General features: G+C 57.2%; 1 protein-coding gene across 3 annotated transcripts; it reads right to left on the reverse strand.

Moving 5' to 3' along the window:
• On the reverse strand, positions 1-26,650 carry SMARCA4 (SWI/SNF related BAF chromatin remodeling complex subunit ATPase 4). 3 transcript variants are annotated; one of them, XM_088525774.1, is made up of 34 exons: positions 26,392-26,650; positions 25,632-25,764; positions 25,128-25,526; positions 24,609-24,707; positions 23,477-23,735; positions 22,919-23,045; positions 22,610-22,783; positions 21,819-21,992; positions 20,726-20,893; positions 20,362-20,412; positions 19,279-19,409; positions 18,754-18,811; positions 17,969-18,087; positions 17,238-17,388; positions 16,629-16,792; positions 16,430-16,496; positions 15,971-16,081; positions 14,696-14,938; positions 13,976-14,089; positions 13,694-13,801; positions 12,804-12,890; positions 12,167-12,213; positions 11,845-12,011; positions 9,055-9,218; positions 7,587-7,814; positions 7,285-7,383; positions 6,909-6,986; positions 5,812-6,030; positions 2,450-2,709; positions 2,009-2,117; positions 1,718-1,819; positions 1,491-1,623; positions 1,144-1,283; positions 1-117 (listed from the first exon to the last, which is right to left on the reverse strand). In XM_088525774.1, the coding sequence occupies exons 1-34, from the start codon at positions 26,611-26,613 to the stop codon at positions 85-87; spliced, it is 4,938 nt and encodes a 1,645-aa protein (XP_088381900.1). In that variant the 5' UTR covers positions 26,614-26,650; the 3' UTR covers positions 1-84. The 3 variants fall into 3 exon arrangements, with proteins under 3 accessions (XP_088381900.1, XP_088381915.1, XP_088381908.1); XM_088525789.1 differs by lacking the exon at positions 7,285-7,383 and having other exon boundaries at positions 2,009-2,114; XM_088525782.1 differs by lacking the exon at positions 7,285-7,383.

Here is a 26,650-nt window from a genome sequence, read left to right on the forward strand (position 1 = left end):
CGGATACTACGCGGTCGCTACCCGGTAGAGCTAAGGGAATACGGCGGCTCCGGCGGGGAAGGGGCTCCCCTTGGAATGTGGCGCTCAGTCCTCCTCGGTGCCGCTGCCGGAGCGATCCTGGGGGCGAGAGGGAAGCGGTGAGCCCGGATGCGCGGGGGGTTCCAGAAGGGACGCGGGGCGTTCCCGGCAGAATGCGGGGCGTTCCCGGTGGGATGCGGGACGTTCCCGGCAGGACACAGGGGGTTCCCGGCGGGATGCAGGGGGTTCCCGGCGGGATGCGGGGGGGTCCCGGCGGGATGCGGGGGGGTCCCGGCGGGATGCGGGGGTTCCCGGCGGGACGCGGGGGATTCCGGAAGGGACGCGGGATGTTCCCGGCGGGATGCGGGACGTTCCCGGCGGGATGCGGGGCATTCCCGGCGGGACGCAGGGGGTCCCGGAAGGGACGCGGGGCGTTCCCGGCGGGACGTGGGACGTTCCCGGCGGGACGCAGGGGGTTCCAGAAGGGACGCAGGGGGTTCCCAGCGGGATGCGGGGGGTTCCCGGCGGGACGCAGGGGGTTCCGGAAGGGATGCGGGGCGTTCCCGGCGGGACGTGGGACGTTCCCGGTGGGACGCGGGGGGTTCCGGAAGGGACGCAGGGGGTTCCTGGCGGGATGCGGGGCGTTCCTGGTGGGACACAGGGGGTTCCGGAAGGGACGCGGGGTGTTCCCGGCTGGATGTCGGGGGTTCCCGGCGGGATGCGGGACGTTCCCGGCGGGATGCGGGGCGTTGCCGGCAGGACGCGGGGGGTTCCGGAAGGGACGCGGGACGTTCCCGGCGGGATGCAGGGGGTTCCTGGCGGGATGCGGGGCATTCCCGGCGGGATGCGGGCGGTTCCGGAAGGGACGCGGGACGTTCCCAGTGGGATGCTGGGTGTTCCCGGCGGGACGCAGGGGGTTCCGGAAGGGACGCGGGGCGTTCCCGGCGGGATGTCGGGGGTTCCCGGCGGGATGCGGGGCGTTCCCAGCGGGATGCGGGGCATTCCCGGCGGGACGCGGGGCATTCCCGGTGGGATGCAGGGGGTTCTGGAAGGGACGCGGGGGGTTCCCGGCGGGACGCGGGGGGGTCCCGGCGGGATGCGGGGCGTTCCCGGCCGCTCCGTTACCTCCTCCTGCTCCTCGTCGCTGTCGTCGTCGCTCACGACCGGCTTGGCGCGGGAGCCGCGGCTCGGCCGCCGCCGGCCCTTGAGCCGCTCCGGCGCCTTCTCCTTGCGGCCCAGCTTGATCTTCACCTTGACGGAGCGCGCTGCGGGAAGCGGGCGGGAACGGCCGTCACGCCGAGCCGGATCCCGCTTCCCGCATCCGGCAGCGCCCGGTGCCGGAGCCCGCGGACGGCCTCGCTCCCCCCGGAGCAGCAGGAGCTTCCCATGGACACGCTGCTCCTCGGGGAAGGAGCTCCGGGCTCCGCATCCCTCCCGCCGGCACGCGCATGTTCCCGCGGGATGGGACTCACACTCGGACTCGGATCCTTCCTCTTCCCCCTCCTCCTCCTCCTCGCTGTCCTCGCCTTCGCTCTCCTCCTCCTTCTCGATCTTCTGCCTCACGCTCGTGAACACGGATTGCAGCACGATGGAATCCTCGTAGATCTGCGGGAGCGGCGCCGCCGTCAGCGCCGGCGCCCCCGGAGCGCGGCCGGCTCTTCCCGCGGGATCCGGGATCGGCTCCCGGCGCGTTCCTTACCAGGGAGCCCTCCAGGTTGAAGGTCTGCGCGTTCTGGCACAGCAGCATCACGTCCTTCTCCAGGTCATTGAGGCTCCGGTATTTGTGGTTGCGGATGCGCTCCTGCAGGAACGGGGACAAATCAGCCCGGCTTCCGCACGCCGGGAACGTTCCCCGCTCCTCGGAGCGTTCCAGGAATGCCGGGAACACAAGGAGAGCGGCGGCTCCGGTGCCCGCAGCGCAGCTCGCCCTCCGGCCGGGATCGGGCGCTCCGGCCGGGAAAGGCGGGATGAGTTTTCCCGGCGGCTTTACCTTGATTTTCTTGAAGTCCACGGGCTTGCGGATGAGCTCGTAGTACTCGGGAAGCTCCTTGCGGGAAGGCAGCTGGATGAAGACCTCGCTGAGCTGCCGTCCACTGCTACTGCAAGGGAAGAGGGAAGGACGTGAGGAGCTTCCCTCGCTCCGGAACGCTGCGGGAAGCGGGCGCCCGCGGCCCGGCCCCGGTGCCTTTTGAGGAGCCGAGCGACCCGCGGAAGCTGGAAAAGGCGGATCGGGAGCCGCAGGACGGCGCGTGCCGGGCATGGAGCGGCTACCGTGGCTAATTAGGGAGCTCCATGGGGAAGAGGCCACAATGAATCCCTCATTCCCGGCCCTCCACAGGGAGCTGCCAGCTGGACACGGGAAGCGCTCTGCAAGTCGCGGCCGCTCCGGCGAACCGGGAGAAGAGCCGGGAACGCCGCCCTCTTCCCCTACCTGTCCTTATACTTGATGACGGCGTCCACGATCTTCTTCATCTTCTTGGTGAGGTTGGGCGGGTTGGGCGAGAGCTTCTCGGCGGGCGGGCGGCCCCGTTTCTTCTGCTTCTTGCTCTCGTCGTCCTTGTCGCGGCTGCGGGTGCTGGTGGTCGGCGCGGCGGCGGCGGCGGCGCCGTCGGCGTCGCGCTTGCGCTTGCGCGACGACTTCTTCTGGCGCACCTCCTCCTCGATCTCCTCCAGCGTCCCCTCCTCGATGGCCTGGCGCGGGGAGCGACAGCCGCTAGCGCCGGCGGGAGCCGCTTCCCGTGGGAATCGCCCCGCGGAAGCGCCTCATCCCGCGGGAATCACCCCGTGGAAGCGCCTCGTCCCATGGGAATCGCCCCGTCCCGTGGGAATCGCCCCACGGAAGCGCCTCTTCCCACGGGAATCGCCCCGTCCTGCGGGAATCGCCCCGCGGAAGCGCCTCGTCCAATGGGAATTGCCCCGCGGGAGCGCCTCGTACCGCAGGAATCGCCCCGTCCCATGGGAATCACCTCGGCTCACGGGAATCGCCCCGCGGAAGCGCCTTGTCCCATGGGAATCGCCCCGTCCCGCAGGAATCGCCCCGCAGAAGCACCTCGTCCCCTGGGAATCGCCTCGTCCCATAGGAATCGCCCCGTCTCGTGGGAATCGCCCCGCGGAAGCGCCCTGTCCCATGGGAATCGCCTCATCCCACGGGAATCGCCCCGTCTCGTGGGAATCACCCCGTGGAAGCGCCTCGTCCCACGGGAATCGCCCCATGGAAGCGCCTCATCCCATGGGAATCGCCCCATGGAAGCGCCTCAGCCCATGGGAATCGCCCCATGGAAGCGCCTCATCCCATGGGAATCGCCCCACGGAAGCGCCTCATCCCGCGGGAATCGCCCCACGGAAGCGCCTCGTCCCATGGGAATCGCCCCGCGGAAGCGCCTCGTCCCAAGGGAATCGCCCCATGGGAATCGCCTCATCCCATGGGAATTGCCCCGCGGAAGCGCCTCGTCCCACGGGAATCGCCCCGCGGAAGCGCCTCATCCCATGGGAATCGCCCCGCGGAAGCGCCTCATCCCGCGGGAATCACCCCGCGGAAGCGCCTCATCCCAAGGGAATCGCCCCGCGGAAGCGCCTCGTCCCATGGGAATCGCCCCGTCCTGCGGGAATCGCCCCGCGGAAGCGCCTCGTCCCATGGGAATCGCCCCACGGAAGCGCCTCGTCCCATGGGAATCGCCTCATCCCACGGGAATCGCCCCGTCTCGCGGGAATCGCCCCATGGAAGCGCCTCGTCCCATGGGAATCGCCCCGTCCTGCGGGAATCGCCCCGCGGAAGCGCCTCGTCCCGCGGGAATCGCCCCATGGAAGCGCCTCGGCCCATGGGAATCGCCCCGCGGAAGGGCCTCGTCCCGCGGGAATCGCCCCGCGGAAGCGCCTCGTCCCGCGGGAATCGCCCCGCGGAAGCGCCTCGTCCCGCGGGAATCGCCCCGCGGAAGCGCCTCGTCCCGCGGGAATCGCCCCGCGGAAGCGCCTCGTCCCGCGGGAATCGCCCCATGGAAGCGCCTTGGCCCGCGGGAATCTCCCCGCGGAAGCGCCTCGTCCCATGGGAATCGCCCCGTCCCGCAGGAATCGCCCCGCAGAAGCGCCTCATCCCGCGGGAATCGCCCTACGGAAGCGCCTCGTCCCATGGGAATCGCCCCGCGGAAGCGCCTCATCCCATGGGAATCGCCCCGCGGAAGCGCCTTGTCCCATGGGAATCGCCCCGCGGAAGCGCCTCATCCCATGGGAATCGCCCCGTCCCGCAGGAATCGCCCCGCAGAAGCGCCTCATCCCGCGGGAATCGCCCTACGGAAGCGCCTCGTCCCATGGGAATCGCCCCGCGGAAGCGCCTCATCCCATGGGAATCGCCCCGCGGAAGCGCCTTGTCCCATGGGAATCGCCCCGCGGAAGCGCCTCATCCCATGGGAATCGCCCCGCGGAAGCGCCTTGTCCCATGGGAATCGCCCCGCGGAAGCGCCTCGTCCCGCGGGAATCGCCCCATGGAAGCGCCTCATCCCATGGGAATCGCCCCGCGGAAGCGCCTCGTCCCATGGGAATCTCCCCGCGGAAGCGCCTCGTCCCATGGGAATCGCCCCGCGGAAGCGCCTCGTCCCATGGGAATCGCCCCGCGGAAGCGCCTCGTCCCATGGGAATCTCCCCGCGGAAGCGCCTCGTCCCATGGGAATCGCCCCGCGGAAGCGCCTCGTCCCATGGGAATCGCCCCGCGGAAGCGCCTCGTCCCATGGGAATCGCCCCGCGGAAGCGCCTCGTCCCATGGGAATCGCCCCGCAGAAGCGCCTCATCCCATGGGAATCGCCCCGCAGAAGCGCCTCGTCCCATGGGAATCGCCCCACGGAAGCGCCTCGTCCCATGGGAATCGCCTCGTCCCGTGGGAATCGCCCCGCGGAAGCGCCTCGTCCCATGGGAATCGCCTCGTCCCGCGGGAATCGCCCCGCGGAAGCGCCCCGTCCCGCGGGAATCGCCCCACGGAAGCGCCTCGTCCCATGGGAATCGCCCCACGGAAGCGCCTCGTCCCATGGGAATCGCCCCGCGGAAGCGCCTCGTCCCATGGGAATCGCCCCGCGGAAGCGCCTCGTCCCACGGGAATCGCCCCACGGAAGCGCCTCGTCCCATGGGAATCGCCCTGCGGAAGCGCCTCGTCCCGCGGGAATCGCCCCACGGAAGCGCCTCATCCCACGGGAATCGCCCCACGGAAGCGCCTCATCCCATGGGAATCGCCCCACGGAAGCGCCTCATCCCACGGGAATCGCCCCACGGAAGCGCCTCATCCCACGGGAATCGCCCCACGGAAGCGCCTCATCCCATGGGAATCGCCCCGCGGAAGCGCCTCATCCCGCGGGAATCGCCCCACGGAAGCGCCTCATCCCATGGGAATCGCCCCGCGGAAGCGCCTCGTCCCATGGGAATCGCCCCACGGAAGCGCCTCGTCCCGCTCCGGATCGGCGGCTGGGCTTTGAAGGAGGCAGCCCCGGCCTCCCGAGGGGGATTTTGGGGAGATTTTACCATAAAGGAGGGATTTTTCCAAGCGGTTTGGGGGGAAATGGGGATCACAAGAGGGAGCAGCCGGAGCAGGGGCTGTTAGAGCCTCTCCGGGACGGGGAAACCCCGGCCTCGACATCACGGCTTAAAGCTGAGGCTATTCCTGCTTCCCAAGGCGCCGCTCGGCAGCACGCCCCATTTTCCCGGGATGCCCCAAATCCCGGCAGAGCAAGCGCCGCGCGCGAGCCGGGAAGCTCCGGGATTGGCGATGCCGACGGAGAAGGCCAGTGGAGAACGGTGCTGTACCATGTATACCTTGAGCCACTGCTTCTCGGTCAGCGAGTCGCTGTAATCGACCTCCTTGCGGTGCCGGGAGCCGCGGCCGAACATCTTCTCCTCCTCCTCCTCGCACGTGAGCCTCTCCACCTCGGCGTCGTCCTTGATGATCCACGAGGGCAGCTCGTCCTCCTCCATGAGCCGCGGTTTGCGCTTGGGATTCCGCGCTTCCTCCCGCCGCCGGTCCAGGTCCATGCGCTACAACGAGAGGGATGGGCTGTGGGGCCGGCGCGGCGCTCCGGAGCGCGCCGGGATCCCGGCGGCCGCACGGGAACGACCGCGGCGGGAAGCCAAAGGGCTCCGGCGCCGCCAGCCGCTTACGGCTCCGCGGCCGCTGCTCAACCACAAGCCCTGGACCGGGTTGATGAATCCGGAGCAGAAGCGGCTACTAGGGCCAATTAGCCCCTTTGGGCTCGTTAATCCGGCCGCCCCGCTGGATGAATCCGCATTGTTCACCCGCCGTTTTCCGCTCCCAGCGGAAGCGCGGCCGGCACACGGACAAACGTGCGGGACTTGGCGGGGGCTCCGGAGGAGACACAAACAGCCCGTTATAATTAATGCTTAATGCATTTAATTAATGAATAAGAAATGCCGAGGCGGGAAAGGCTCCACCGAGGCTTTGGCTTGAACGTTCTCCTCCTCCTGCAGGAGGAGCCACTTTGGCCTCCACCTCTTTCCTTAACTGCTCCTCTCCAACAGGAGCTTTTGTGCACGGGAGACACTTGGATTTTGCTCTTATTTTAAAGCAAGAGCTTCAAAAAACCTCCTGGTTTCTTAAGGGCTCGACCGGGACCGGTCTAGGGGGGCATTAAAGCCCCCGGCCGGCGCCGAACGGGGCCGGGGCCGAACTCGCCGGCGCCTCCGTCCCCGCGTCCTGCTGTCCCTGCGGCCCCCAGCGCCTCGTCCCTTAGCGGGGGTCCTGGGAGCCCCCGCTCTGCTGTTTCCCTTTACCTGTTGGACTCGGAACGAATCACGGCTCCGTTAAGCACTCTCAGTTGATTTCTGTTAGAAAGACCGTTTTAGACCCCGGAGAACAGCAGGCCTCGCTTCTCCTCCGCCGCCTGTGCCATGCTCACCATGAAAAGGTCAAACTCCTCTTCGTGGCGCGCGATCATCTGGTTGACCGTTTCGTCGTCGGGAACCTCATCTTCTTCCTGCGGGATCCCAAGAAAACCCCCCGGTCAGCGGCGAGAGAAGCCGGCGCGGCCGTTCGTACGCTCGGGAGCGGAAAAAAAAAATGCGGCACCGAACATTGAAACCATCCGACGCTGGTTCGGTTGCCCGCGGAAAAAGAAAAAATGTGGGTGTTTGTGTCGATTTTCGTGTGGTTTTGGGGGTGCTCTCGGGCATCCACGTGGCAAAAGCAGTGTCGAGAGCTGGCACGTGCGTGGGGCGGACTCAGCAGCAAGGCCGAGGATTGAATGGGCGTGGAGACTGAACAACCCCTCTCACCTTTAGAGGTGGTTCCTCCAACTCAGCGTTCAGGCACAGGGTGGAGGCAGTGTGGGGGAAGCTTGCACTGCCACTGCCGCTGCCCGCGCTGTATCTGTTCTGTGGATAAATAGAGGACTTCAGTCTCCAGGGCTGTCAATCCGGCACTTTTTTTTTTTTTTTTTTTCCCCCGACGCGAAAAGCCGCTTCGATAGCACCGAGTGCTCATGCTCCTTCCGGCCGCCGCAGAGAGCGGGGCGGCAAAAACGCGGGCGCCGGCGGCGCGCGGGTGTCGCGGGAAGCGGCGCGGGGCTGCCCCTTACCTCGTCCTGCTCCTCGTGCTCCAGGATGGCCTGCAGGAACGCGCGGCGCTCGTGGCTCGACGACTTCTGGTCGAACATGCCGGCCTGGATGACCTTCTGGTCCACGTTGAGCTTGTACTTGGCGGCGGCGAGGATCTTCTCCTCCACGCTGTTGACGGTGCACAGGCGGAGGACGCGCACCTCGTTCTGCTGCCCGATGCGGTGCGCGCGGTCTTGCGCCTGCAGGTCCTGCCGGGGAAGGTGCGCAGGGTTTGCCGGGGGGTTCCCAAGGGAAGCGTTGGCTTCCCCGCAACGGGAAAGGGGCTTCCCGGATAATCAACGTGTGCTTCCATGGGCCGGGGGGTTCCCAAGGGAAGCGCTGGCTTCCCCGCAACGGGAAAGGGGCTTCCCGGATAATCAACGTGTGCTTCCATGGGCCGGGGGGTTCCCGAGGCAGCCGCTTCCCACGGGAAGCGTTGGCTTCCCCAAACGGGAAAGGGGCTTCCCGGATAATCAACGTGTGCTTCCATGGGCCGGGGGGTTCCCAAGGGAAGCGCTGGCTTCCCCGCAACGGGAAAGGGGCTTCCCAGATAATCAACGTGTGCTTCCATGGGCCGGGGGGTTCCCGAGGCAGCCGCTTCCCACGGGAAGCGTTGGCTCCCCCAAACGGGAAAGGGGCTTCCCGGATAATCAACGTGTGCTTCCATGGGCCGGGGGGTTCCCGAGGCAGCCGCTTCCCACGGGAAGCGTTGGCTCCCCCAAACGGGAAAGGGGCTTCCCGGATAATCAACGTGTGCTTCCATGGGCCGGGGGGTTCCCGAGGCAGCCGCTTCCCACGGGAAGCGTTGGCTTCCCCGCAACGGGAAAGGGGCTTCCCGGATAATCAACGCGTGCTTCCATGGCTACTCCGTCCTTAGGGGACTGGATGTAATAACAAAAGAAGGATCCATCACGCTGTTGCATGTAGCATTCCAGCTGTTTGTCCCTGGGAGCTCCTTTTCCTCCTGGAAAGCCCTTTCCAGAGGCTTTCCCAGCCGGCACCGGGCTCGGAGCAAAGCACAGGAGCCAAATTGGGGTGTCTGAACGCAGCACGTGCCATGGAGGAGCAAGGGCTCTGCGCCCGCAGCCGCTCGTGGGGAGTTTTTAAGTGTTGCTGTTAGCAAAACGCAGCCGCACGAGGCTCCCTGCAGCTCGTGGAGCTGAGGAAATGCCCAATTCCTACACAAGGGGCAAAACTCAGCAGCGACTCAAGGGCTGGCAGCATCGGAGGGGCAAAACGGGCCTTTTTGGGAGGAAAAAACGGCAGCGTTTGCAGGGAGACGCACGGTGCAAAGGGACCGTCCTGGCGCTAAGGCCAAAGGCCGGGGCTGGCAGGGAGAGGTGCTAAAACTCCGAGGCTCCGAGCTCTTCTCCGTCGCTTTCCCGGCCTTCGGAATCGCTTTCCCGGCCTTCGGAATCGCCTTCCTGGTTGTGCTTGGGGGCTGTTTACCTGGTGCGGGTTCCAGTCGCTGTCGAAGATGATGACGGTGTCCGCGGACTGCAGGTTCAGCCCCAGGCCGCCCGCGCGGGTGCTCAGCAGGAAAATGAAGTACTCGGAGCCGGGCTCGTTGAAAGTCTTCAGCAACATGCCCCGGTCCTCGGCTTTAGTGGTTCCTACAAGGAAAGGCAGGATTATTCCCGCAATAACGCCAGGCACCGCGGGATGAGGTGGAATTCCGTCCCCCACGGAGCAGGGACAACGCGAGGAGCCACTGGTGCTGCAGCCCCTCTCCAACGGCGGCCGGTGACGAACAACGGCACAGGCGGAAGGAAGCCCGGGAAGAGCCCGGTCGCGGTGACGGGACCGCCGGCGGGACGCTACAGCGCGACTCGGCGCGCCTGACGCACAGTTGCTTTCCATAGAACGGCTGTGAGGGAAGAGCAACAGCCGGAGTCGGGGGTATCGCTCATATAGGAAAAACCTGGGGTCCGTTCAGCCCCAGAGCGAGTTGTGGCTGCGGATCAGAAACTCAGCTCCGCAATTATGCGGGATCCAGGGAAACTCAGCTCCGCAATTATGCGGGATCCATGGAAATTCAGCTCCGCAATAACGCGGGATCCAGGGAAACTCAGCTCCGCAATCATGCGGGATCCAGGGAAACTCAGCTCCGCAATCATGCGGGATCCAGGGAAACTCAGCTCCGCAATCCCGCAGGATGCAGGGAAACTCAGCTCCGCAATCCCGCAGGATCCATGGAAATTCAGCTCTGCAATCACGCGGGATCCAGGGAAACTCAGCTCCGCAATCCCGCGGGATCCAGGGAAACTCAGCTCCGCAATCATGCGGGATCCAGGGAAATTCAGCTCCACAATCATGCGGGATCCAGGGAAATTCAGCTCCGCAATCCCGCGGGATCCAGGGAAACTCAGCTCCGCAATAATGTGGGATGCAGGGAAATTCAGCTCCGCAATCATGCGGGATCCAGGGAAACTCAGCTCCGCAATCACGCGGGATCCAGGGAAACTCAGCTCCGTGATCACGCGGGATCCAGGGAAATTCAGCTCTGCAATCCCGCGGGATCCAGGGAAACTCAGCTCCGCAATCACGCGGGATCCAGGGAAACTCAGCTCCGTGATCACGCGGGATCCATGGAAACTCAGCTCCGCAATCCCGCGGGATCCAGGGAAACTCAGCTCCGCAATCACGCAGGATCCAGGGAAACTCAGCTCCGCGATCCCGTGGGATCCAGGGAAACTCAGCTCCGCAATCCCGCGGGATCCAGGGAAATTCAGCTCCGCAATCACGCGGGATCCAGGGAAACTCAGCTCCGCAATAATGCGGGATCCATGGAAATTCAGCTCCGCAATCCCGCGGGATCCAGGGAAACTCAGCTCCACAATCACGTGGGATCCAGGGAAATTCAGCTCCGCAATCCCGCGGGATCCAGGGAAACTCAGCTCCGCAATCACGCGGGATCCAGGGAAACTCAGCTCCGTGATCACGCGGGATCCATGGAAACTCAGCTCCGCAATCCCGCGGGATCCAGGGAAATTCAGCTCCGCGATCCCGTGGGATCCAGGGAAACTCAGCTCCGCAATCCCGCGGGATCCAGGGAAATTCAGCTCCGCAATCACGCGGGATCCAGGGAAACTCAGCTCCGCAATAATGCGGGATCCATGGAAATTCAGCTCCGCAATCCCGCGGGATCCAGGGAAACTCAGCTCCACAATCACGTGGGATCCAGGGAAATTCAGCTCCGCAATCCCGCGGGATCCAGGGAAACTCAACTCCGCAATCATGCGGGATCCATGGAAATTCAGCTCCGCAATCCCGCGGGGTCTCCGCACACTCCCAGACGTGTCAAGAGGAGTTAGGGAGAGGGCAGAGCACGGACACACTCATCCCTACAGCAAAGGGAACAGGCGCAAGAAGTGGCGGCTGTTGCTGCCGACGGCTGTTGCTGCCGACGGCTGTCAAGGCCTCGGCACCACGGGCAGGGATTCTCCCTGCGGAGCATTGGGAAGGCAGCAGGATCAGGAGCAGGGGGGGAATTACTGCCCTGCTCCTAACAGGAAGGGCCGGATTCCGTACGATGCCGCAGCAGCCCATGGATTTTTGTGATCGAAGGAGCGATTTAATTCGTGTCATTCTTTAAGTCAAGAAGCCTGAATTAAAATTAAGGCCTTGAATCTTGTTTTGCACTTCTGACTTCCCGGTCATTTTATCTTTATTCAGAAGCCAAGTCCCTAAAAATTATGACGCTTTTGCTAGCCAAGAAGGCAGGATCTGGCAGCCACCTGATGGCTTCATCCCTGGGTTTTATCTTTTTGCAAGTATTTAATGTCTCATTCCAACATAAAATGCTAAATTGACTTTCTTTCTTTGTGAGATTAGATTTTTTCCACCTTAAGGTTTACGGTGCGCTCCTCCTGAATTAAAATCAGACTTCAACTAATTTATATTCCCATTACTTCAATACAGGATAGGATCACCTGGCCCTTAATGGCATCTTCCAGGTTTTCAAGATTTAATAGTAGATAAGATTAACTTATCTTGAGCAGCATGAGATTTTATAAACTCAAGGGCTGCCATTTAGTCTCTTTTTCCCTTTTTCCTGCATCCTGCATGTGGTTTATTGCCTTACGGATGCGTTGGTTTTCCCAGATCCATCTCCCTCGCCAGCTGCTCCAAGGGAACAGCGGGAAATGCAGAGCAGCAGCTTCCCAATGGAAACACGTGGGATTTCCAGGAGCTCCGAGGGCACCGGGATTCGCAGCCCTGCGCGGGGAATTCGCTCACCGTCCAGCCTGAGGTATTTGAATCCGCGATAGGCAAAATAATCTTCCATGATGGTCATGAGGGAGGTCATCTGGCAGAAGAGCAGCACCTTGTGGTTGGTGGCTCGCAGTTTGGGAAGAATCCTGTCCAGGAGCTCGAACTTCCCTGACGCTCGGTACAAATCCAGGCTGGGAGAGAAGGGGGGAAACGGGAATTCAGCGCTAAAAACCAAGCGGGAGGGATCAGCACCCGCTGCAGCATTGCACCAATGCCCCAACCCCACGTGCACACACACAAAGATGCTAAAAAATCACTCCCTGTAACTCTAAAATCCTCCACTTACCCCTGCACGATACCTCCAGTGAAACCCAAGTGCTCGGAAAAGGATTCCTGCAAGCAGAAAGAGGAAAAACGTCAATAAAACCCTGTCCTCCAAGCAAGGAATCCTGCAAAGTCCTGGAAAAGCCCTAGAAAGAAAGCTGGCTGCCAGGCCCAGAGAAGGGGCAACAGCAGCAAAGGGCCTTTGTGTGAAATGGGCAGCTGTGCTGGGAGGCAGGCGCAGAAATGAAGCGTTTTTACATGTTTTGCCCGTTGCTGGATAAAAAAACGGATGTTTTGCTCCCTATATGGACAGAGAGATTGTCTCAAAAGGGCTCAGCAAATCCAACTGATTTTGCTCTTTTAGGCAACACTGCTTCACTGAATGTGTTTGAGCAGATTTCCCAGCATTTTGGAGGGCAAGAAGGAAGGTTCTGGAAGGAGCCTGAGGTCCACCCAAGGCTGCAGAGTTTATCTGCTGGCTCCTGCACTTGTGGTTTTAACACACGGATCCTGGCTGGTCTGAGCAGCAACAAGAACCGTTTGGCTTAGCAGCTCTTCACACCTCCCCTTAATCAGAGGGCAGATTTGGTGGACAGAAGAGTTTTTACAAGTTTCTAGAGAATCTGTAACCAAGAAATGTGCAAAAACGGACACGTTACCTCTATATGCTGGAACATGTAGGGATGGTTGCAGATTTTCCTCAGCTGCATGATCGTATTCATTAAGGTTTTTGTACCGCCTTTACCCTGCACAAAGGAGATGGAAAAGGGTGAGTTTGGAACGGCGAGGGCAGCGCCCAGGAAAACCCTTCTGGATGTGCCGAGCTTGGAATGCACAGGCCAAGGCTCCGGGTGGATATTCCCTGCATATCCAACACGCAGCAAGTCCTGGGAAAGGGCCGGCTGCACAGCTGGAAAAGCTGCCCCAAACAGCCCTGCCCTGGGGCTTATTAATTATTCCTAATTATTATTAGCAGCAGGCTTTCCTCTAATAGATCGGGGATGAATTTCAAGGTTTTAAGGAAAACATGAAAATCACCTTGAGAAATCTAAGGAGTGATGGGTTTTTACAAGCCAGCTGCTCTATGGGAACAGAGAGCAGAAAGGAGGTAGGTGGAAGAATAAGGAATTTTATCTCCACCTCTTTGTTTTCAATCCCAAGTGTCTCTTTTTCCCCCTCTGGTTAATTAATTGCCATTTGACTTTTTAATTGCTTTTAACAGCGAGCTGGTGGCCTCGGTGAGCAGAGAGCTCTCCATGCAGTGAGACCCACCACATCCTCCAAGGCTCTTCTCTAAGCACGAGGGATTTGTAGTGGATCAGCCTCAATCCATAATCCAGGGACAACCCGTATGTTTAGCACAGGACTGGCCCGTTGATGCTCTAAAACAGTTGACAGAGTCTCCAAAATTCCTTTAAGGAACAAGAGGGGCCAGATCTGGCTTTCGTGCTGCTGGTTGGAGTCTACCAGGAACTAACAGCGACTCCACCAGCAGAAAGGTCCTGCAAAGCCGCTGCACTGCCCAAAACAGGGAATTCCTCAGCCAAACCTTTTTATCCTTCTCGGATCCGTCCGTGAGGAGCACCCCCTTGGCCTGCATGTGTCTGTAGAGCACCCTCTGCAAGGCTGACATGTCGCACTTGATCACGTACTCCACCTGCAAGGACCAAGGAGAGGTGAGTCCCAAGGGGAACGCGGGCAGCTGCAAAACACCCCCCTGGAAAGGAACCTTTTAAGCTACTTCTTAGCAAAATTCCCCACGTGAAACCAAGGTGGGAATGAACATGGATACGCAGGAAGGGTCGGATGAGGCGGTTCCTCCAGGCTTTACCTTCTCAGGTAGCTGCGCTTCGACCTCCTTCTTCAGCCTCCTGAGCAGGAAGGGCCGCAGCACTTTGTGTAAACGCCGAATTATCAGAATTGTTTCTTCTTCGTTCAGATCCACCTGTTTTACCAGACCCCAGGAAACACATCATTACGTGATGAGCAGCAGGAGCTCCTCTCTTTCCTCCACAGCCCTCATGGACTGCAAGATTCCCAAGGTGAAAGTAAGACTTAATGAAGAAATGCTCCATAAACTGCACTTTGAGAACGTGTTTTCCAGCCTAAAGTCTCTTTGAGGCAATTCCCACAGCCTGAGGTTTCTGCATTGATTTTATTTTTCAAGCTCAAGCTCCCTTATCTTCCCCAAGCTGTTTGGTAACCTGTTCTGTCCAGCCTCAGCTGCTGTAATGCAGGAGTTTCTTCACACAGACACGTAACCAGGAACATAATGGCACTAAAAGCACCTCCATGGTTGGGGAATCCATCCTGGCAGGAGCCCAACCAGCTTCCCACATGGATGCTCTAAGTGATGGGAGAACAGCCCCTCGACCCTCGTTTCCAGCACTCAGTTACACTCCGAGTTTTCTACTCTACCAGTCAGTCCCATGCTAAAGGACCCCTATTTTACAGGAAGATGATGATCCTAATGCAATTAGCAGAAGTTAAAACAGCAGAACTGTGTTGCCCCCACCTAAGCTGCCCTCCCGCTGCTTCCTTCCATCCATACCTTTTCTCCTGTCATGGCAAACGGGGCGTTAAACCACTGCTCAAAGGTGCTGCAGCTCTTGAAGATGGTCGGGAGGAGGAAGTTGAGCAGGGCCCACAGCTCGGGCAGCTTGTTCTGCAGCGGGGTCCCCGTGAGCAGCAGGCGCCGCGGGGCTACGTAGTGCGTGTTGAGGACCTGCGTGAGCTTGCAGTGGTGGTTCTTCATCCTGTGCCCTTCGTCCACGATCATGTACTTCCAACGGATCTGCGGGCAGGAGGAGAGGAGCGTGGGCAAGAGCCTGAGCTCCGGCTGCGAGCGGAGAACGGCCCCGACAACCTCCAAATCTGGGCCAATTTGGAAGCAGGAGAGATCAAAGCTAAACGGGGTCGTGGAAACCCACCCAAACTTCTCCAAAGCTGCTCCCATCAGGAGCACTTTATAGTTCTGGCTCGGAGACAAAAAAAAAAACAAAAAGAAGGAGCAAGGGGAAAAAAGGAGGAATGCTAATGTGAGATAGATGACAGAGATTGATGCTGGCTTTGGGGGATTTCAGTGTTTCTTGAGCTTTTCAGCCACAAACAATCAGATTTATTTAACTCTCAGCAGTGCAAAGAGAGCAGACAAGAGGAGACAGTTCCCTCCAAAGACTAGTCAAGGTAAGAAATGACCCGGAATGGATCCGAAAACACACGTGGGCCCTGGGCACCAAGCTCAGCCGCGCTGCCTATTTATTGTGCCAGGTTGAGCTAATTTTAAGCAAAGATGAAGCCAGCTCCCGTGAGGGGTTTTCACAGATCGGCTGCATTCTTCCGAAACGGCACTTCTCAAACCTCGGGGAATCCCAAAACATTGGATCTTTGCCCCGTGGCACGCTGCGAAGTATATAAATACCCTCCACTGATCAGCTGGGGGGGAAAGGCCAAGAAAATCCTGCATAGTTTCCAGTCAGTATTTATAGCCCCAGGATTTTCTTTTTTTAAAAGGAAAAAAACAGCTAGTATCACAAGATTTGCAGCCAAAAATAATGAATGGCACAGAGAATACTCCAGCAGATTGGGGTAGGCAGCAGCTCTTCTCATCCTAGCACGTGATAGTGAGACCCAAGAGGGGAAAGGAATAGAAAAGTAAATTAAATCCCACTTAAATGGCAAGATCTTTTGGACGGTGATGTTCTCCGTTACAAGGGTGCAATGCCTCAATGAGGCTGGGTGATCCTTCTGCTGCAATATAAATAATTCCCAAGGAGATCCAAGGAATTCCACGGAGATCCTGCTGCTTTTTGCTGGGAGAACTCACCTTGGCAAGAATGTGCTTATCTTTGATGATATATTCGTAAGTAGTGAGCAAGACATTGAATTTTCCACTTCGAAGCTGAGGTACGAATGCTCGTCTTGCTGCTGGAGAGCCCTGAAGATTCCAGAAAGAAATATTGAGTGAAAATATAATTCCTTGGAAAGGAGAAGTGGTAGAAATCGTTATTATCAACATGACAACAATGGCTGGAGTTATATAAAGGCACTGTGGCTAGAACATTTGTGCAGGCAGCAGCAGTCAGATTCTTTCTCTTGTTAAGAAATGAAAAACAAATGTGGATTTAATCTATTTAGTGCCAGGAAGAGTCTCATATTCCTTTTGATAAGGGAAACACTGTTATACCAGGGAGGGGAAAATGCAAACTGGTATTCAAGGAATCCTTGCAAAATGAGCAGCCAAAAGAGCCCAGGAGGTGAGTGCAAAAATCAAGCCAGTACTTGCCTTGTATGAGACCTTCACCACAGAAGGAGCCCATTTATCAAACTCGTATGCCCAATTTGACAGAGTTCTGGAAAGAAAAAAAGAGGAAAAAGGGAATGGTAAATGTGGGCCTTGCATAACAGAGAGTCAGAGCACAGCCAAGCGTTTTCTCTGCTTTTCTGCACTGAAAAGGGGCAACGAATTTGCCCGTTGCACTTACGAGAGAGGTACTATAATGAGGAAGGGTCCGTTGATTCGTTTGTGCTCCATGAGGTATGTAATTAAAGCAATGGTCTGGATTGTTTTGCCCAGACCCATTTCATCTGCCAGGATACCGTTCAGGTTGTTATTGTACAGGGACACAAGCCACTCCAAACCTTTGATCTGAAGGGAAAAAAAAAAGAGGAATTAAGAGGTGAAAATGAAGCACAATGACTCCAGCCAGACGAGCCGCATATCCAGGATATGCTAATGACCTGCACACGCCCACCCCCATCTCATGCATTATGCAGATGAACTCCCTATGCACTATTAAGCAGCTTGTTTTAATTATTTAAAACCAGTCACTGGCCTTAATGCATTCCTCTCCTTTGAGGAGCAGGCGGCGAGGTGACATTTTTCATTTTAAGCAAGCCTGGCTCGTTATTTTACAGCAGCCAAAGCTCTGCAGCCCGGGTCATTGCACCTCACCTCTCCCTCTCATCGAATCTCATCATGTTTCTACAGGGGTTTCCTTCAGCTCCTGCTTCCTGCGGCCAGGAACGTCCCAGAATAACCCGGATTTCCCTGTTTCCTGCCCAAAACGCTGCTCCCGGGCACGGCCTCTCACCTGGTACTGCTTGAGGACGCCGTTGACCATGAGCGTGGACTGCTTGTCCACCCGCTCGGTGACCGCGTGGGCCACAGCGTAGTAAGACTGCAGGCCCCTTGCCAGAGCTTGGGAGACTCCGTATTCGTCATCCACATCCTGCTTCGCATTCCTAGAGGGGGGAAACATGGACACATTCCCTTTGGGATACAGCTCAGGAGCCCCAGCGATGCCTGGGATGCTTAATTCCTTTCTCCTAACCCAAACTAGCTCAGCTTTCATTTTGGAAAGCTGCTCTCGTGAAGCAGGAGCAAGGCAAACACCGCCTGTCCCTCTGTATTTCCCTCCTTCGACACAAAACACTTGGGATTTGGGAAAAAGACGGAGCGGCTTCGAAACAGAAGCCCCAATATTCTGAATCCTACCCACATTGTAAGCCAAAAATCCAGGGGTACTTGATCTGTGCTGTGCTAACAGCAAAGATTCTCCAGAGTTTAAAAGTGTAAAAGTTAAAGTACCTAAAATTAGAGCATTACTTCACGTGGTGAAAGGCTTCTTGCAGCCAAAGGGGCACAAGGATTTCTTTTTGCCCCAAGGAAAAGCAGCACACATTTCCCTCTAGCAGGTACCAGTGTCCAGCAAAGCTCCTTGGAGCAACCTCTCCGTCCTGGCCCTCCATCCCAACCTCTAATGTGGGGAAAAAAGAGGGAACCACCACATTTAAACCATAAAGGCAGCCAGGTGGAGCTTACTCAATAATGTGCCTGGCATCCACTTCCGACACATCGTCACTGTCTGGATCCGGGATCTTTTTCTTCTCCTCTACAGGCAGGGCAGGCTGAGCAGGTTGCGGTTGTTCCTCCTCCTCCTCCTGCCAGGGGAGACAGTGACTTATTCCCATGCTGGAAAGGGCAGGAAAACCTGCACAACAGCCCTGGGAGGAGTGACCGAGTCCGCACAAAGCACATCCATGGGATAAACTCTCCAGCTACGCATCCAGAGGCACCACATCCAGGGGCACCAGCAGAGCAGGCTCCAATAAAAAGGTGCAGAGCATTTTCTCCATATATATTTTTGGAAAACTATTTATTTTGCTCAGAACCCAGGGTAGGAAAACACAGTTTGGCTAAGAAGAAGCCAGAGGAGCCCCGGAGACGAGACGCTCTGCACTAAATTAAAATGATCCCTGTTGTGTCAGCATGCCAAGGAAATCCAGAGCACCGGAGCAGCGTTACGAAGCTCCAAAAGAAAAAGGGAGGCAGAACTTCACAGAATTTGCTTCTGAATGTCCAAAGAATTACGTGGAAAAAATATTAAGGAAGAAAAACAGACAGCTAATAAACTAAAGTCTCCCTGCTCCACACTACCTGTGGTTGCTCTTTACATTGGTTTCCAGTTTACCCTAAATGTGCTTATTTTAGTTGGACTTGCTCAGCACTGAGACGAGCTTTGTGCTGTATATCACATTTACTGCTGCTTCTCTCAAGAATATTTGAAATATTAAAGCATAAAAATGGCTGGTGATATTCCTCCTTACCTCCTCCTCTTCCTCTGACCCACTTTCTTCGCTGTCAGATCTTGGCGCTACTTCGTATCTAATTAAATAGAAACATTAATGTTTAATTTCAAATCTGCTACCAACAGCGCTCTACACAAAACACCAGATCAGCATGGGCCTATAAACCCTTGGATTAAACCGGAATTTTGCTATTAGTATTACTTTTATCATAAAATGCTTGTTTATCTTTCCTTACTGATTTCAAGTTTTCACATGTGCTCTTGGAAAAACGCCTAAGTGCAGGGCCACCCACTAAGCACTTCTGCAAATCTTTCCCACATAATTTTAGCTGCTGCAAAACAGAGCACGACTGAGGAAATCTTTCCTTTCTGCTCTCCAGCGCCACTTCCTTGGGCTCTTGGAGCTTCCCAATGTTTAGGGTTTGGGCCCATGCCAACGCTCAGCGCTTTTCCTGCCACCGATCCACTCCGGAACGTCGCTCCCAACCCTCTGGAGGGCTCCGGGAGGGAAAATTGCTCCATGCACAAATGCAGCACGACTCACCCTGGGTTCATCTCCAGCCAGGCTTCCAGCTGTCCGGCCTTCGGCGCATCCGTGCCAGTGAGGATCTTGCCGCTTTCCACGTGGATCACCTTCACGGGGAGGTCGCTCATCTGGCTCGTCTCATCCAGAGGCTGACAAAGCAAGACCATGCTGCAGTTGAGTATTTTTGACTTTTCCACCTCAAAACAGAGCTTGTGTTTACACCAATAACCACCGCTTTAACCGATCCCACTTATGCACCACTACAACAACAACGAGGAAGAAGGCGGCTGTTTTAACAACCATTTCCTAAAAGGATGGGCAAAGATTCAACATCTTCTTTTTAAAAACGAATGCACAAATTAAGACTGTGCACGTGGAACAAAATGCATATTCAGATGCCAACCAGCCTTAATAAAAGAGCGACTAATTTAAAATATCACTAACTACCGCTGAAAAGCTCTTCTGCTCCCAAGGGATTTCACAAAGTCTTAAGCACATGTAGTTTTAAGTGCCGGGATTATCCCGGTGCATTATCCGGGCTGCTTACATATGTAAAGTCCTGAATCCCTCGCAGGTATTTTAACAGCTTCATTGCAGCTGCACCTGAGTGTTTGGCAATGATCGCTGTGCTTATCCTCAACGTGCACGTCTGGAGCCATTCCCTTATGGAATGAAGTGTCCTCCGGAGCTGCCCCGCTCCGAGGACGGAGGGGACCTGATCCCCTCGGAGCGATGGGCGAGGTGAATCCTAACCCCACACTGACTTATCGGAGATAACGCAGGAAATCTGCGTCCCAGGAGGAAGCCAAACTCCGCCTCGGCAGCTCCCAGATGTCCCAAATACCAAATCCTGCTCTTCCCAGCACGTCCAAAGCCTTTCTGCAAGGCCGGGGCCTCCTGCTAAAACCGCTCACGTTGCTGGTGGCAAAAGAGACATTTCTTTGCGTCGTGGTGCAAGTTCTATTTTGTTTAGCTGCCTATTGCATTAAAACTCATCGTCCCAGCCAGGCACGAGGGATTACAACAGGCCCTTCCAGCACATGGCTAACAAATGTTTTCTATCCGCCTTGGCACGGCATGAAATAAGATTATTGGGCTTACTTCGCCATCTGGTCCGATCGCAGGAGTCTGCCCCTCCGCATTCTCTGCCTTCTGAAAGAAAAGGGAAATAACTCTTAGCGGCTCCGCACGGAAGGAAAGGACACACGCAAAGCTGGGATGAACCAGCCGCTTCGGTGCTGTGCTCATTATGCAACTATCCCCGAAAAACCGGAAAAGGGAGCGGAATTGCAGACCCAGCCAGACAAGTCCAGCTGCAACACCCTTGAGAATCGGGTTCCTGTCCCAAACAGCCTCCAAGTGAGATAATCCTCAATCCTGACTTTCCCCTGGCCCCACCAGCAATCAGCCTGGTTCTTGCCAAGGCACCACCCTAGCAGCGCGCAGAGCTTCCCTTTTAACTCACCTTCTTTTTCTTTTTCTTCTTTTTCTCCTTGGCCACCTGCGCAGCCTTGTGCTGCCGCACGAGCTCGGTGAGGTTGGCGACGTACTCGTCCGTCTGCTGCAGCAGGTAGGCCAAGCGCTTGTCCTTCTTCTGGTCAATCAGCTTGCGGTAGCCTTCCTCATCCTCAGCCTGAGGGGGAAAAAGGGAACATTGACACCCTGCTAGCAACAAGTCGCTGACACCAGCAGCAGGCTACGAACAGCATAAGCAGCATGAACACCCCAAAGTACATAGCAACTCATCATGCACCCCTGATATCTCTATATATCAATATATCATAAAATCAGGGAATGCTCTAGGGATCGCCCAGTGCAACCTCCTGCACACGCAGGGTCACCCAGAGCACGGGGACAGGACTGCGTCCAAGCAGGGTTGAAGGTCTCCAGAGAAGGAGACTCCACAACCTCTCTGGGCAGCCTGTTCCAGGGCTCCGGCACCCTCAATGTTAGGAATTTTTCCTTGAGTTCCTGTGGAACTTTTGGTGCTTCCGTTTGTGGCCGTTTCCTCTTGTCCTATCGCTCTCCACCAGTGCAAAGAGGCCACCCCATCCTCCTCACTGCCTCCCTTGAGGTACCTACAGACCCTGCTCAGGTCCCCTCTCAGCCTTCTCTTCTCCAGCTGAACAGGCCCAGCTCCCTCAGCCTCTCCTCATAGGGCAGATGTTCCAGGCCCCTCATCATCCTCGTAGCCCTGCGCTGGCCTCTCTGCAGCAGCTCCACATCCCTCTTGTCCTGGGGAGCCCAGAACTGGACACAGTGCTCCAGATGTGGACACAGTGCTCCAGATGTGGACACAACGCTCCAGAACTGGACACAATGCTCCAGATGTGGACACAACGCTCCAGACGTGGACACAACGCTCCAAATGCGGCCTCACCAGGGCTGAGCAGAGGGGCAGGACCCCCTCGACCTGCTGGAGCCTCCTCCTAACGCCCCCCAGGATCCCACTGACCTCCTGGGGACACCCTGCCGCCTCGTGGTCACCTTGTCACCCACTGCAACGCCCGGTGACACATATACATGCACATATAGAGCTCCCTGGAGCGAGGCCGTACCATCAAGCGCCGCATGCGCTCCTTCTCGATCCTCTCATTCTCCTTCTTCTGCTCGCGCTCCGTGTTGGCGTGGTAAGTGGCCACGGCCTTCGTGAGCTTCTGGATTTTGCCTGTGACGGAGCGGTGGTATTCCTTGAAATCCTTGGCATGCTGCAGGATGCTGTTGAGGTATTCCTGGAACGAGGGAAAGAAACAACCAGGCAGTCAGGGCTTGTGCATTCTGCTGAGTTAATACGTACTTCTAACAGCAAGAGCCAAGTGAGATTTACTACATTATTCCATATGGATTTAGTAGGTTATTTAATACAAATTTACTAGGTTTTTCGATATGGATTTATTAGGTTTTTCGATATGGATTTACTAGGTTTTTCGATACGGATTTACTAGGTTTTTCGATATGGATTTATTAGGTTTTTCGATATGGATTTACTAAGTTATTCAATATGGATTTACTAAGTTATTCAATATAGATTTACTATGTTATTCAATACAGATTTACTATATTATTCAATACATATTTACTACATTATTCAATACATATTTACTATACTATTCAATACAGATTTACTGTATTATTTAATACAGATTTACCGTATTATTCAATACAGTTTTACCATATTATTCAATACAGACGCCTGAGTTTCCTCATTGAGCATAATACTCCAAAAACATTTCACTCGGGATTTATGCCATCAGACTAACTTGGGGGCTCTCTCCAAGGCTCCTGGGGATTCCAGTTGCCTTGGAAAGGGGCAGCCCTCACCCCAGCGTGTCCCTGTGCCCCAGCTGACCTGGTGCTTCTGCCTGCGCTTCCGCTCCTGCTCGATCTTCTGCTGCTTCTCCAGCTTCTCGGTGATCCGGGCCTCGCGCAGGGACTGCCGCTTGCTGCGCTTGTAGGCCTTGGCGTTCAGGGCTGTTTCCAAGGCTGTGTCTCGCCTCATGCACACCACGACCTCCTGACGCAGCTTTGGGAGAGATGGATGTGCGAAAAAAAGGATTTAATTCTGCCAACAGCACTGTGAGAATGAGAATTTCCTCCATTTCGTGGCAGCCGAGGCTCAGAATGAACACGGAAGTGTTTTGGGGTGACAAGGACCTACCTGTCTCTGGAAGTTGAGCAGCCTCAGTGCTTTAAGTTCAATGGTAGCTTTGGTTCTCAGGTCCCCAGCCAGGGACCCAGGAAGGTTCTCGAGCTCTTGGATTCGGTGAGCAATACGCGCCTGCAGTCTGCGAAGGAACGAGATGAGTTTCAAAACGGGCAAAACGCAGCAAAATGAAGCTCCCAAACACAACTCCCACTTGTCAGATCCTCTCTAGGATGACGGAGGTCCTCGGCAGCCCAATATCCTTTTGGTGTTCAGAATTTTAACTCTTTTGTAAGAAATTATTATAGCAGACTCTTCCCTAGCAGATGGACACCTAACAAAACATCAGACTGGTGTCAGCCCCTGGAAGCGGGAGATGAGATGGCCTGAAGATGTCCCAGGAAGTTTCACCCCTCTGTACATGACACGTTAATGAGATGTAAAACGGGACAGGGAATCATTACGGTGCTCCTCAGGGGAACAAAAAGCACCAGGGGGCTGAGAAAAGCAAAGGAAGAGCCAGTCCCTTCGTCTCCGGACCTCGTAATTCCCAAGACGGCGCCGTGGCCTCACCTGTACTCCCTCTCCTGCAGGATTTCCACCGGGTCGAGGCCCCTCGGTTTCTGGATGGGCGTGATGCGGTTCTGCTTCTGGTGCAGCTGCACCATGGGGGCCGGCTGGGCCGGCTGCCCCGGCGACTGCGTCTGTGGCGGCATCACCGGAGAGGCGGCCGGCGGCACGGCCGGAGGCGCCGGCGAGGGCCGGCCCGTGGGCTGGGGAGGAATCAGCTTCTGAGGTGTGCTCGTGGGGGCTGCAGCATTCGCCATTGGTCCTGGCGGAAAACAAAACCCATTTCTCTCCTTTTCCTCACAAAAAATCCCCGTGTTTTCCTGCGGCGCTTTGAAACGGGAAAGCAATTCCGTGCGCGCAAAGCCCGACTTCCCAAGGCTTCCCAAGCCTTCCCAAGCCACCACCCATCTGGCACGCCATAAACTCGGCAGCAAACAAACCCTGCAGCATCCCGAGCCACACGAAGGCATTAAACCTTGGACGGCTGCCTTGGAGCACGGAAACGTTTTTGTTAAGTGCCATAAATCCCGGGCAGAGGGACAGGTGAGTTCAACCAGTTCTTTTGGGAGCTTAGTCCCCAATTATGGGAGTTTTAACTCAATTTCCAAGCAGCCGGGCAGAAGCACCTCATGGCAACATGCCAAGGAAGCTCCAAGGAGGCTCCGAGAAAGCTCCGAGGAGGCTCCAAAGAAGCTCCAAGGAGGCTCCGAGAAAGCTCCAAGGAGGCTCCAAGGAGGCTCCGAGAAAGCTCCAAGGAGGCTCCAAGGAAGCTCCAAGGAGGCTCCAAGGAGGCTCCGAGGAAGCTCCAAGGAGGCTCCAAGGAAGCTCCAAGGAGGCTCCGAGGAGGCTCCGAGAAAGCTCCGAGGAGGCTCCAAAGAAGCTCCAAGGAGGCTCCGAGGAAGCTCCAAGGAGGTTCCGAGGAAGCTCCAAGGAGGCTCCGAGAAAGCTCCAAGGAGGCTCGGAGGAGGCCCTGAGGAGGCTCCGAGGAGGCCTCGAGGAAGCTCCAAGGAGGCTCCAAGGAGGCTCCGAGGAGGTTCCGAGGAGGTTCCGAGGAGGTTCCGAGGAGGTTCCGAGGAGGCTCCGAGGAGGCTCCGAGGAGGTTCCGAGGAGGTTCCGAGGAAACTCCCAGCTTTACCTTCAGGCCAGGGCTTGGGGGGGCCGCCGGGGGGCTGCCCGGGCATTCCTGGGGGAACTCCTGAGGGTCCGGGAGGGGGCATGTTAGGCCCTCCTATACCTGCACATGGAGAGGGAGAAGCTGCAGTTAAGACATCGTTCCAATTAAATCCACAACCGCTTGACCCAGCGCGCGTTTACCAGGAGCCGAGTTTATCCGGAGAGCCGGACGGCACATGCGGATAAAGCCCCAGGTGCGCCTGTCCCTGCCGACTACAGGCGGATGAATCAACCCACCTACAGTCGGAATTGCCCGGAGGAGTCTCTCCTCCTCCCTCCTTTGGCACCACAGGGCCCAGATTCAGCCTCCCCGCCCGGACAAAGTCCTCGCTCCCAGGAAACAAATCGCCACGAACCGAATTATCTCGTTTTTTAGCCCAAAGCTGGGCAACACCAGCCCGGTATTAAAGGAGGCTGAAAGAAAAAGCAGCGGCGAAGGCCAGAGCTGCCCCCGAGGCTGAACACGAGCCTCAACGCTCACCATGAGGTCTGTTGTAGTTGGGAGGTGTTGGTCCTGGTCCAGGCCCTTGCACTGGTCCTTGCACCGGTCCTGTCCCGGACACGGAGGGTGGAGGTAGTGTCGGCATTTGCTGCTGCATTCCAGGCATGGGCCTTTTTCCCTGCACGGCCATTTGGAGGTGATCGGGAAGCGGCTGGCCCCGGGCGAGCATCTTGTAGGCCATGATCTGCGCTCGGAGCTGGTGCAGCTGGTTCTGGTTAAACGGGGTCGGGCCCCGGTTCTGCTGCCCCAACGCTTGCGGGTCGGTGCCGTCCAGCGGGACGCCGCCGGGACCGGAGGACATGGCCGGGCCGGAGGACGGACCGTTCGCCGGGACCGGGCTCGACGCGTGCTCGGAGCCGCCGAGCGGAGAGGGGTACCCTGCAAGGAGAGGGGGATTAGTCGGGAAAAAACGGGAATTTTGAAAAATCACAGCAAAAGCTACAGCACGTATGAAATTAGGAAGGATTTTGGGAAGAAACAAACCTTGAGAGTGCTGATCCATGGGGCTCGGAGGCGGCCCCATTCCCGCGTGCCCGCCGGGCCGCATTCCCATTCCTTTCATCTGGCCGTAGCGGGGATCGTCGGCGAGGCCCTTCTCGTGCATGGAATCCATGGGCTGCAAGGGGGAAAGCAACAGCCTGAGACCTGCTGGAGCAGCGGGCGCTAACGAGGCCCCGGATTAACGACCCCCCATTGAAAGGAGGGGACTCGACGCAAGGGCACATTTAAGAGACACTTAAAATAAATGTTTTCCCATTTCTACACCTCGGAGCTTCCGACACTGGAGATGATCGAAAAAAACTACAGGACTTCTGAGAATTGCTAAGAAAAAGGAGTTTTAGGCAGATTTTTTTCTTTTTTTTTAAAAAAAGAGCAAATGCTTTAATTGTGGAAATGGAAAGGAAAGAGGAGGGCTTGTTTATTTGCTCATTTAACTCCAAATTCCCAAGGAGCCCTTGCAAGGACAGGTATCTTTGTGAGCAGCTTCATGTTCCTTTTATTCCATATTTAGGATGAAAAATCCTCAAGCTGAGCTTGAAATGTAGGTTTTTAGTGAGTTTAAGAGACCAAGAGCAGAGCTGCCAATTGAGAAAATTGAACTATCAGCTCAACCCTTGTGCAGTTTCTGCGTTCTTTGGGAAAAACACGAAGCGTGAGAGTGCAGGAAAGGCCCAAATCGAGGGGATTTGGACTATTTCTGTTAAAACAGGAGCCGTTTTTGCGGCGACCTGCCCGAACTCACCTTGTGCATCTGGTGCATGTTGTCCTGAGCGTAGCCCCCCGGGCCCTGGGGCGGCAGCGGGTGCCCTGCGGAGGGGGGCCCGGGGCTGGGTCCCATCATACTGTGTGCGGAACCGGGAGACGGGCCCGGACTGGGCCCCAGCATGGCCCCGGGGGACGGGCCGGGCCCCGGAGACGGGCCGGGCCGCGGCGTTCCGCCCATCGGAGGGTCCGGCGTGGACATGGTCACGGCGCTGGCTCCGGAGAGGATCCTGCGGGGA

The sequence above is a fragment of the Tinamus guttatus genome, unplaced genomic scaffold (genome assembly GCF_059628265.1).
Source record: "Tinamus guttatus ecotype Peru unplaced genomic scaffold, ASM5962826v1 Tinamus_guttatus_pri_ptg000024l, whole genome shotgun sequence".
NCBI classification, from domain to species: domain Eukaryota; kingdom Metazoa; phylum Chordata; class Aves; order Tinamiformes; family Tinamidae; genus Tinamus; species Tinamus guttatus.

What these genes read in the sequence shown, in the direction of transcription:
- SMARCA4 (XM_088525774.1), bottom strand. Translation starts at nt 26,613, where the DNA reads ATGTCCACGCCGGACCCTCCGATGGGCGGAACGCCGCGGCCCGGCCCG. An exon ending in CTGCAGGAGAGGGAGTACAG is followed by an intron (nt 23,046 to 23,476) that starts GTGAGGCCACGG and finishes GTTCCTTCGCAG; the next exon opens with ACTGCAGGCGCGTATTGCTC. An exon ending in GCGACTGGAACCCGCACCAG is followed by an intron (nt 7,815 to 9,054) that starts GTAAACAGCCCC and finishes CTTCCCCGGCAG; the next exon opens with GACCTGCAGGCGCAAGACCG.